Source organism: Stegodyphus dumicola, chromosome 2 (assembly GCF_044657685.1).
Source record: "Stegodyphus dumicola isolate Sdum_Otavi_A_Nest chromosome 2, ASM4465768v1".
NCBI classification, from domain to species: Eukaryota; Metazoa; Arthropoda; class Arachnida; order Araneae; family Eresidae; genus Stegodyphus; species Stegodyphus dumicola.
The window spans coordinates 254309771-254322092 of record NC_140769.1 but is presented as its reverse complement, the minus strand read 5'-3'; the positions used below and the strand labels follow the sequence as shown (position 1 = coordinate 254322092).

The 12322-nt window shown below is 34.2% G+C and overlaps 1 protein-coding gene across 1 annotated transcript in view; it reads left to right on the top strand.

The window, feature by feature from the left end:
• Nucleotides 1-10240, top strand: part of LOC118199802 (macrophage migration inhibitory factor-like) — a 29453-nt gene extending 19213 nt beyond the window's left edge. The window contains exon 3 of the mRNA XM_035371664.2: nucleotides 10004-10240. Coding sequence (XP_035227555.1) covers nucleotides 10004-10076 — 73 coding nt within the window. The 3' untranslated portion in view covers nucleotides 10077-10240. The remainder of the gene's footprint in view (nucleotides 1-10003) is intronic.
• Nucleotides 10241-12322: the final 2082 nt, after the last annotated feature.

The window sequence follows — 12322 nt, the reverse complement described above, 5'->3', positions numbered from 1 at the left end:
CACCACGATGGTCGGATTTGTGTCTGGAGACACCGTGGAGAGAGGATGCTGAATAGCCGTGTTATGTACCGCCACACTGGTCCTGCACCAGGTATTATGGTATGGGGCAGTATTGGATATCACTCTCGTATTCCTCTAGTACGCATTGCCAGTACTTTAACCCTTTGAGCATTATGACCAGGTTTATCCGGTCATCAGAAGTTTTGCTGCTTGGTATCTGTTAGCTTATAATTTAAGATATTTTGCTTTCTTACTTTCTTTAATAATGTAAATATAATCTTAATGAATATAAGTTTATGAAAATGCAGACTAAAATAAGTAATTATACAAACTAAATTAATAAATGCTGTTTAAATACTGGTCCTCATGACGGATCTAAAATCCTGTACCACTCAGAAGGTTAAACAGCCAGGGCTACATCTCCGAGGTGTTGGAGCCAGTTGACCTTCCTTACCTTCAGGGCTTGCCCACAGCCATATTTCAACAGGATGATGCGCGACCACACTTGGCACGCATTGCCCAAGGGTTCTTCGTCAATCGCCAGATTGAATGGTTTCCCTGCCTGGATCGCTCTCCAGATCTTTTGCCGATAGAAAACATATGGTCCATGGTTGCTGAACGATTGAGCCAGATTACATCCCGAGCTGCCACACCAGATCAACTTTGGCAACGTGTAGAAGCTGCTTGGTCTGCTATACCCCAAGATCACTTCCAAAGTCTCTTTGAATCAATTCCGAGGCGTGTGGCAGCGGTGATCTCCAACAATGGTGGCTACTCTGGCTACTGATTCTGGAAGGAACCACACTTTACAGAAGTCTATAAATTTAATCATTTAATACTTGGTCAACATGTTATCTACTAAATAAATTTTGTTGCGATATCTCTTGTCTTTCTTGGTGTTGCAATTTGGGTGGCCAGCATTATAGATAAAGAAAAAAAAAAAAAAGGAAAATACCGGCATTATCAGCGGACAATTTCCTGTTCTTTGGGATATGCTTCCAATTTAAAAATTTATTTTTAAACTGTGTTTTGTAGTAGCAATAAAATACCAATTATAGTAATAAAATAATGTAATCTTTAACAAAAATGAGTTTAGTTTTCATTAATTTTAAACTTATGGAAAATTTTTATTTTAGAATTTTATTGTTGTTCTATATAGAAAGGTTTTTTAGGGAATCTGAAAAGTACAGTTGAAAGAAATCAGTTCATGGAGTGAGAGGATTGGTTGAGTTGATTCCAGCAATCCCACTCCTTGCTCAATTCTTCCTGCTTTTCTCCCACCTCTTCCACTTTGCACACCACTCTTGATCCATGCCTGTTCTGAATGCATTCATCAAGGTCAGTTTTAGTGAGCGATGAATTGTTAAAATTAATTGTTCACATCAGTGACCGAACGGTTCCGATGTGATCCCTTAAAGGAGTGGTTTTGTTCATCTTTATCTAAAACAGATGTCCGGAAAAAATCCCTGTTCTCTCCTGTCATGAGAAACTAGGAACTGAAAATAATGGCCAAGCTTTTAACTGCCCTTGCTACACTAATCCAAACAACTTCATTTAAATTCAAAATAATTATTAATACATAATTAAAATTTGAGACAGTTTGTAATCTTTGTAAATTTAAAATTATAACTTCTCTTTAGAAAACAAAGTAAATGTACACAATATCCTTGTTTCTTATGTGTTTGGCATAGCAGAGTGCAAAAGGACTATTGAAAAGAGTGGCTTTATGAAAAATGTGATATTTAAAAGAGAAAATGTAGTTAAGCAATCTTTGGCTGATAAATTGATTACCTATCTTTATACATCTGGTATGTAAATTAAAATATTGATTATCTATTCTTGCATAAAAATTTGGGCTCATACAATTTTTTGTGGTAACTTAGACGTAAAAGTTAAAGCTTTATTTATTATCTCATAAACTCTTTGTAACTATCATGAACAGTTGACAATTTTTAATGACCTCCTAGTAAGGCAACTTATAAAGGGTCATAATGTTGAAATTAGTTGTTAGAAACTTGTGTTATACCCAATTTAGAGAACTGTTCAGAATTAGTAATGAAAATGTTGTAAATTCCAGTGAGTTTGACTGCAGTATTAATATTAAGGCTCGTTACTTACTCAGCCACTTACACTGCTATTCATGAAACCATTAGTTATTTAAGTGGAGATCAATATGGAAGATTCCACCAAAACGTAAGGATTTTGAGCTTCAGATACCAAGGACGATGAGATCTGTATTCTGATAGATTGTTGGTTGAAACCTAAAGTGAAATTGTCTTGGTACTCACTGTGGGAAACGTAATAAACTTTTTATGCGATTAATAACCAATTAATTTTATGTGAAATTGAATAGGAAATATTAAATTTATTAGACTTTTTAAATGTAATTTTAACAACATGTAATTATAGTATAATGTCCGAAACTTGAACATCCAATATCCAGAATGATCTAATATCTGAATTAATAAATAAAAACAATAATATAAAAAAATCCCTCTTCACTTACGTAGTCTAGGAATAGTTATTATAATAAGCACTAGTCTAGGAATCTTTAGCGTATAAGGAAGCAGGTGATCTGTAAATGGGACTACCTGAGCTTCTTGCATGTCACTTTCAAACGCCTACTCCCTTGGAAGTCACACCATGGCCCAATGACAATAAATTGATTGACATTGTACTGATGTTAGGAAGAATTACACTTTCGGCTTGTTAGTGGTTGTGGGGGATAGAATTTTTCTCCCTAACCTGAACAATAAATGAAGCTCATGTCCTCATGGCAGTTGCCATGTCCTCATGTCATCTTACTAGATTTAAACTGATGATCTAAGATCCCTAAAGTGCTGATGAATACAGATCTCAGACTTTATACTGTATTTTGTTCTATGGTGTTAAATAATTTAATGATAATAAGAACAACAAGAGGTTTTGAATCAGTGTATAAAATTTATTTAAAGTTTATTAACTTACTGAATTTTAAATATTTAGTTATAGTTAAATAAAATTAATGTGAAGACTGAAACTTTAGTAGTGGAAAATATATATTTATCGTTCATACTGTCAAATGATCCATCGTTCATACTTTCAAATAATTTTAATAAAGTGCGTAAAATACATTTGGCGTTATTATTACTTAGAACAAGTACGCCAAATTTCAAAACGCTCTGATGTATAAATTCACATATATGTTTGGAAATTTTGAATATAAAATTCTAACTTTTTGCAGATGTGCTTAGAAATACATCTACTTGATGTATTTCTAAGCACTTTTTTTAAGTGAAATACTTGATGTATTTCTAAGCACTTTCTAAGCATTTTTTTACATAATAAATTTGTTAAATATTATCGTTATCTTTTGTTGCTAGTACTGATTTGTTAAAAAATTGGGATAACTATCTGCTATTTCAATCAAATTGCTCTTGCGTTTTACTTTGCAAGAGAGCATAACAGAAAATATTGGCTGCATAAATTAAAGCAAGTATTTCCATTTAAACTCTTTTCTATCAAGGATATAATATTTTGACGAATAAAGAATTGAGAGGTATTAGTAGTTGTTTCTACTAATTATTTTTAGCTGATCTTTTGAGGATTGACTGAAGAATAAAATCATAAAATTCTGTAGATATATTGTATGCTTCTAAATATTTTGCTAGCGTTATCTTCATACAATTAGCAAATGCACATACGGATTTTGAAAATGCACATCTTAGTATCAGGAAAAATTTAAGAATAAAAGCAACTTTTGCAATGACCAAAGCAGATATCTTTGGTCAGTTAGGCTCCTCAGGATATAAAAATCATTTAATTTTATTACTTAATTGAAAATAGAATCTTGGCTATAAAGAAGTTATATTTTCAGAAGTCAAACAACAAAAATCAGCGTTATATTCACAAAATTTTCACAGGACTAGTTTCGATGGTTTTACCGAACCATCATCTTCAGCTGCAAAACCGCAAATGAACAAGATAGGAAATAATGATTAGATAAGATAAGGAAGCCTGGACAAGAATAAGCAAGTGGCGCCATCTGTTGGCGAAACCAGAACTAAAACATAATTTCTCTAAAAGCCGAAGGCAAATTTGGATTGGAATTAGGATCGTTAACTAGAACAGAAAGATTTTTATGAATGTGAAATGCCTCTAGAAAATCCAGTTCTCCAATGGAAGATGTTTTTTGAATAATTTTGGCAGCAGAAAAATTGAAAGTGTGATTTTCGGACCAACAATGTTGAGCAACAGAAGACTTCTGCGTTTCCTTTTTTCTAACATATGCCTCATGTTCTTTGACGCGAAATTTTAAGGCTCTCTTAGTTTGGCCAATGTAAATTAAACCACACTGGCAAGGAATCCTATAAATACCCCAGGAATTCATATCCGGAATGGGGTCCTTGAGTATAGAAGTTGGAATTTTATTGATGGGAGAATAAACAACTCGAAAGTTAAATTTCTGCAAAATATGTGCAACTTTATAGCTAATTGATGGAAAGAAGGGAATGACAACAGAATTTTTATAATCTCCTAAAATAAGAGTGTGGCTTTTAGTGTGTTGAGATGAGAATTTTTTAACTGCTTGATTAATAATGTTGGGTGAAAAGCCCCTGTCAATAGCTATTGCTTTTAAATAATTTAGTTCTTCGTCAAGGGCTAGTTTGGAGGAGCAAACTTGAAGAGCACGGAAAACATAGGAATAAAATGAAGCTAACTTTTGTTTAGTCGGATGACATGATTTAAAGTGTGGTGGAAGGCAAACCGATGAAGGTTTACGGTAAACTGTAGTACTGAAGTTGGATGTGTTACGTGTGACCAGAATGTCGAGAAGCGGAAGAGAATTGCAAGTCTCGAGTTCAAAAGTGAACTGAATAGCAGGATCAATAGAATTCATTGTTGAAAGAACTTTATTTAAATCATCTTTATTACCTTCAAACAGGGTAAAAGTATCGTCTACGTAGTGGAACCATGCCGGGAAGTTTAAAGTTTCAAACAATTTTGATTCATAATAATGCATGTAGATATCAGCCAGGATGGGACTGAGGGGGCTTCCCATGGCTAATCCCTCAGTTTGCTTGTAATATTTATTTTGGAAAACAAAATGTGTTTGTTTCAAACAGAGTTGAGTGAGAGAAATTAGCTCATCAATTTCGATGCAAGAGAAATGAAATTCACGAAGTCTGGTTTCTAGACATCTTAATGCACCCTCCACTGGGACATTGGTGAATAATGATTTTACATCAAAAGAAACCATGAGTAAATTACTAGGAGAAATGTTTTTAACCTTTTTTACAAACTCTATTGAATTTTTTATGGTGTAAATGTTATTGTCTAATAGAGTGAAAAATCTAGAAACTAAATATTTAGCTAATGGATACGAGGCAGTACCTAAATTTGATACAATAGGGCGGAAAGGAATACCATTTGCTTTCTTTTTTGCACGTGCTTTCTTTTTTGCACGTGGTGTGGCCGCCATTTTGTGATTGTAGGAGTTTCGGTGAGTACATTTTTGCAACTTTCAAGTTATGCTTATGTTTTGTACATTTGGATATTGTGCTTTGCTTGTCTGATTTTATGCATTTTGCTTACAAACGTTTTATTTTCTATTCATTTCAGTGAGGGATTTTTCTGCTGTATTGTGTGTACTTTATTATTGCTCAGTTAATTTAGTTTGATTTTCTGCATTGTTTATCATGCCTTCATCCGTTAATCGTTTCACTAAATTACGCCTGAAACGGCAAAAATTCCTGAATCATCTTGACTTTTTACTTAAATGTAAATGTAAAAAATTGATCCCCAATTTTATTCAAATCAAATCTAATCAAAAACCTTCGAGTCGCGTTTCAAGAATTCTGTTAAATTGCAAACTTGCCTTACTTCGGTCCGTGATAAGGAATACACGTCAACAATTGTCCAAAATTGAACATGAACTCTATAAGCTTCATCTGGAACTCGCTAAATCATATCCAGAATTCACTGCCCTTGAACAAAAGTCTTGGTCTAGAACGGAGAATGCAGTTATCCGTCATAAAATCACCCTTGCAGTTAAATTCGAAAAACTTCTTTTACAGTTTTCCAGTTCAAGTAGCTCAAAAAATCTTCCCATTGTAAACATCAAGCCAATAGTTAATATTTCTAATGTTAGTCTTTCGGAAGAACAAGAGAGAATTCTAAAATATAATTTTAACTTCTCACAAACCTGTAAACCCTCGATTCCAAAGATTTTGGCTCCTATAGAAAAAGCTTTCAAGTTCAGTAAAGTTTCAGATTCACAGAAAGAAATGATTAGGCATCTTATCGCTCATAATGTGAAATTCAATAATAAACCTTTGAAACCAAATGTAACTGCGAGAGAAAGAGCTACAATGCGCGAAATTCATTCTAACCCGGATATTATCATTTGAAAGGCCGACAAAGGTGGCCAGATAGTCGTCATGGATAAGAACATTTACATCGATGGTGTCACAAAACTCTTAAACGAAGGACCATATAATACGATCCCTAAAGATCCTTCACCTTCGGACTTATCCAAAATAAAAACTGCGATCAAATCTTCGCAAATCATTTCAAGCAACTTAAAACATTCGCTTATCCCACCTGTTGCGAATTGTGCCAGATTATATGCTCTTCCCAAAATTCATAAAAGTGGTATTCCTTTCCGCCCTATTGTATCAAATTTAGGTACTGCCTCGTATCCATTAGCTAAATATTTAGTTTCTAGATTTTTCACTCTATTAGACAATAACATTTACACCATAAAAAATTCAATAGAGTTTGTAAAAAAGGTTAAAAACATTTCTCCTAGTAATTTACTCATGGTTTCTTTTGATGTAAAATCATTATTCACCAATGTCCCAGTGGAGGGTGCATTAAGATGTCTAGAAACCAGACTTCGTGAATTTCATTTCTCTTGCATCGAAATTGATGAGCTAATTTCTCTCACTCAACTCTGTTTGAAACAAACACATTTTGTTTTCCAAAATAAATATTACAAGCAAACTGAGGGATTAGCCATGGGAAGCCCCCTCAGTCCCATCCTGGCTGATATCTACATGCATTATTATGAATCAAAATTGTTTGAAACTTTAAACTTCCCGGCATGGTTCCGCTACGTAGACGATACTTTTACCCTGTTTGAAGGTAATAAAGATGATTTAAATAAAGTTCTTTCAACAATGAATTCTATTGATCCTGCTATTCAGTTCACTTTTGAACTCGAGACTTGCAATTCTCTTCCGTTTCTCGACATTCTGGTCACACGTAACACATCCAACTTCAGTACTACAGTTTACCGTAAACCTTCATCGGTTTGCCTTCCACCACACTTTAAATCATGTCATCCGACTAAACAAAAGTTAGCTTCATTTTATTCCTATGTTTTCCGTGCTCTTCAAGTTTGCTCCTCCAAACTAGCCCTTGACGAAGAACTAAATTATTTAAAAGCAATAGCTATTGACAGGGGCTTTTCACCCAACATTATTAATCAAGCAGTTAAAAAATTCTCATCTCAACACACTAAAAGCCACACTCTTATTTTAGGAGATTATAAAAATTCTGTTGTCATTCCCTTCTTTCCATCAATTAGCTATAAAGTTGCACATATTTTGCAGAAATTTAACTTTCGAGTTGTTTATTCTCCCATCAATAAAATTCCAACTTCTATACTCAAGGACCCCATTCCGGATATGAATTCCTGGGGTATTTATAGGATTCCTTGCCAGTGTGGTTTAATTTACATTGGCCAAACTAAGAGAGCCTTAAAATTTCGCGTCAAAGAACATGAGGCATATGTTAGAAAAAAGGAAACACAGAAGTCTTCTGTTGCTCAACATTGTTGGTCCGAAAATCACACTTTCAATTTTTCTGCTGCCAAAATTATTCAAAAAACATCTTCCATTGGAGAACTGGATTTTCTAGAGGCATTTCACATTCATAAAAATCTTTCTGTTCTAGTTAACGATCCTAATTCCAATCCAAATTTGCCTTCGGCTTTTAGAGAAATTATGTTTTAGTTCTGGTTTCGCCAACAGATGGCGCCACTTGCTTATTCTTGTCCAGGCTTTCTAATCATTTTTTCCTATCTTGTTCATTTGCGGTTTTGCAGCTTGAAGATGATGGTTCGGTAAAACCATCGAAACTAGTCCTGTGAAAATTTTGTGAATATAACGCTGATTTTTGTTGTTTGACTTCTGAATTAGTATTTGTTCGGCGTGTTATTGTGTCTTAAGTTATATTTTATTCCAAGTTAAAAACAGGACATGAAGATAGTTGTTCTCTTCTCTAAATGATAAAGGTTACAGCAAGACAGCAACAAGGATATCCCTTTCAAATTAAAAATAAAATATGAAAATACAGGTACTTGCTTTCTGCTGCAAATGAGACAGAATATGGCAGTACCATAATAGCATATATCACTGGTTTGAAAAGATTTAAATCATAGAAGATTATGCAATTGTTTTTTAAATAGTTTTCTTATATGCCTGGTATCTTGACATTTTAAAAATGACTAGTCTGTGTGAAACATGACTAGAGTCTCAAATACTCTGGTCATTTTGTATTGTTTCTCCATTCATGTTTATCAATGCCAGATTAAGATGTTGGCCTAATAGGTCTCAAAATTTGTCGAAATTACTTTTGATAAATGAATAAAGAAATCATATTGTAATACAGTAGAAGTCTAGAGGATTTCAGGACATAAAAAATAAATCATAATATTCAGACTAAAAGTACAAAATAAATAAGTCATATTAGATACATTTAATTAAATTATTATATACATTATTACAATAATAGACATGTACATTATTATATTATTATATGTGATTAAATTATTACATATATTTATTATATTATTCATTTATATTAGTCATTACAGGGATATTTAAAAACATTAAGGACTTATACAATGAAGGCTATTAATAAAGCATAAAATATTTATTTATTTATTTTTACATGTTTCAAACAGTTTTCTGGTAGAGGTTTGTTTTAAAACTTTAGGGTGCTCCAGTGTAAGCTTTTTTTTTTTTTTTTTTTTGTGTGTGTGTGTGTGTGTGTGTGTGTAAATTATATAGAGTCATAATCTCTTGCTCTGTGACTCACCTCTGTGGTTTTAAAAAATTTAGGTATTTTTCACTATGTTCCAAACTCTCATTAAAAGATATTTTCTCACTTCTATCAAATTCACTGTTTGTGTCGGTGTCAGAATTATTTTCTTGCTGTGATGAGTTCAAAACAGAGCCAATGATTTCATCATTGGTCATCTGAACACATCATACATTCAACAATATCTTTTTCTTCCAAAGCCTTCTCATTTATTCTTTCTTTTGAATATAAAAGCAATTTTCTTGCTTTAACCCTTGCTGCACTGACTCTAAAATCAGAAAATTCACTGTTATCGCTCTCAGTTTCAATAAACAGAGAAGATGGCCATGTAATATGGCAGACATTTACTAATGTTGTTTGGGAAACAGAATTTCACAATTTTGCTAACAAATAATTTTTTTTTTTTTTTTTCAATCATAGTGTGACATAGAATAGTCACCTTAAAGAATTTTTTTCAGAAACTCTGATGATTTACTTTTTATCTCGATACAGTTTAGAGGGGGTGGCACCTTTTATCATGATGTCAATAATTTCGTATTTCCGTTATGAGTCATTATTATTCGGTAATTATGACGGCATTGTTCATTAAGTGTTTTTCTTCCATATTTCATTCTCCATGTTGCATTTTCTGGAACCTATAAATTGAATGTTTATATTTTGAGAGGCAATGCGGATTTCAGGAGTTGGTGGATTTCAGATCGGCGGATTTTCGGTATTTGACTGTAGTATTCTTTTATATGACATAAGTGAAGTAATTTGTGCATGGAATACAAATATACTTGTCTTGCTATTGATATTCATGCAGTTTTCTTTAAAATAATTATTGCTAACATTTTAAATCTAGTAAATTTGTGTTTAAAATATATAATCAGTGTTTTATGAACAGTATTATATATAACACTATTTTATTTTTCAGAATGTACATTACTTATGTGAATCTGGAAAGAGCTAATGTTGGATATGCTGGAACAACATTTGCTGACATGTAGTTGCTGCCTTTTATTTTTCCAAAAGGGAAAAAATCTAATTTTTTATGATTAAACTTTGAAATATAATTTTGTATGATTAAGCATATGTTTGTATTGTATTTGTTAACTAAACATTCCCAGTCTTGTTTGATCAACTATAAAATAAATCTCTTATGATCTTTGCATATCCTGTTTCCCCTCATTCTTTTAGAAACACATACATACATGAAAAAAACAGCATTGTATTGTATAAGAAGCATTTTAATTTGAAAATAGCCATTTTCTTTTTAATCTCCCAATTTTTCTCCACAAATTTGTGTTACTGTAAAAGCCTAACTATTTCTAAATTGTATGTTTACTGATAAATAACAGTATTGACTATAATGAGGTGATAAGATTCTGAAAAATACTTGTAAATATTACCACTTTGGCTTTTTATTAAATACTTTAGTTATGCACCAAACAGCCATTAGATTATGACTACCACTCACCTAGAGCAATGAGCTTGTCAGAAAACAAAACCATGGCATGCATGGTTGATGCTGGAGTATATAAATCAAGAATTCGACCTACATAATCCAGCTTATTAGCCTTTCCGCTGAATCACTGTTTAAGTTCTCCAAAGTTTTTGTAACTCCTGGCAAAGCAGGAAACATTATGTACATATCTGTAAATATGTTTATTCTTATTTGCATTGTCAGTGTTTTCTATTCTCAGTTTCGTGTCTTGTAAATTTTAGCATTCAGTTTGTTAGTATTTGCATTACATGCACTGCTTACTGCCCTATGCTGTAACTTTGGCGTCAGTAATGTAATTTTCTGAAACAGCACATTTGGTGGGCTGTTCGTGTGCAGCTGTTGTGAACCAATGGAGAAAGTGATGTAAGGATAGTGAAATGACAAGTCATCGGCTAGCGATTTCTCAAGCACAATCCCCACCAAATCCTGCCATGCTGCCTCAATGTGGCAGGGTGGGATGTCACTGGAAGTAGCTCCTGGTAGTGCCACCCTAGGCGTGAAGGCCGTTCCAACATGCCCAACTAAAGCATAGCGGATGAAGATCCTTCAGTGGATTACCGTCTTGGTGATCAAGTGTCACAATCCTGGAGCCTCAGTGATCTCTCCTCTTAACTGCAACTTTTATCGTTTTCCTTCTCCCTTATGGTTTCCTCTTCTGAGGTTCGGGCTTGTCATAAGAAACTGGAACAGCCTTGTTCCTACTTCTCCAAGTGGCGAGAAAACTGCCCACATGTTTGCCGTGCGTGGAGACCCGTGTCACTGGAAAGGAGGGTCCTGGTAGTTGAGGGGCAAGGTACTATCCCCAACACACTGCTTTGGCCCCTGCTTCAGTTAAACAGGAGGCACCTTGTCATCCTTACGGGTGTCAATCGGCTAGTCACTAGTCCTTCTGTCAGTGGCTTGGGGGGGGAAAGCTGACTTTTGGGAGCTGCTTTTGGAAAAGCTGACTGTGGAACTTCTTTGCGTATAGGTCCGGCTAGCTCTGGCGTAGGGATCTGCGTCCCCTTGTTGGTCTCCATGCTGGGTGGGGCGGTCGGACCCGAATTTTTCTCCATTTAAATATGAACGCTATGATACCTTCCTGCTCCAACAATGTACCCGATACTCCGATTGTGACTAAAAGACTAAGAAGTGACATAGAAAGCAATGTATCAAATGTATTTTTTCCTTGTTTCTTAATTATAACCAGCTCTGAAGAATTGAAAAAAAGTCACCTTTTCTAATAAACACACATCTTTTGTCTTTTATAGGAGAACTGAAAAATATTAAGAGACTTCGGTCTGGAGACCTTTTGATAGATGCCCAGAAAGCAGTCTATAGTCTTTTGAAACTAACTACATTAGAACAAGCAAACATTGCAGTTAAGCCACATAATACTCTAAATTCGTCCTGAGGAGTAATCTCTGAAATAGACTTACTGACAGTAACTGAAGAGGAATTTGTTAAAAGAGTTGGCAGAACAAAACGTGTGTGGTGCTCGTAGGATCAAAATACGAAGAGAAGGTCAACTCATTCCCGCTAAATATGTTACTTCCTTTCATATCTCCTAATCTGCCTAAAAACATAAAAGCTGGATACCTAAACTGTTCAGTCAGGCCGTATATACCGAATCCACTGCGTTGCTTTCAATGTCAGCGCTTTGGACATGGAAAGACCTCTTGTCGCGGTAGCCTCACGTGCTCTCGATGTTCCACCGTCGGCCATGCCAAGTGAAGGCTGCTCTGCTGCCCCATTATGTATAAATTGTAA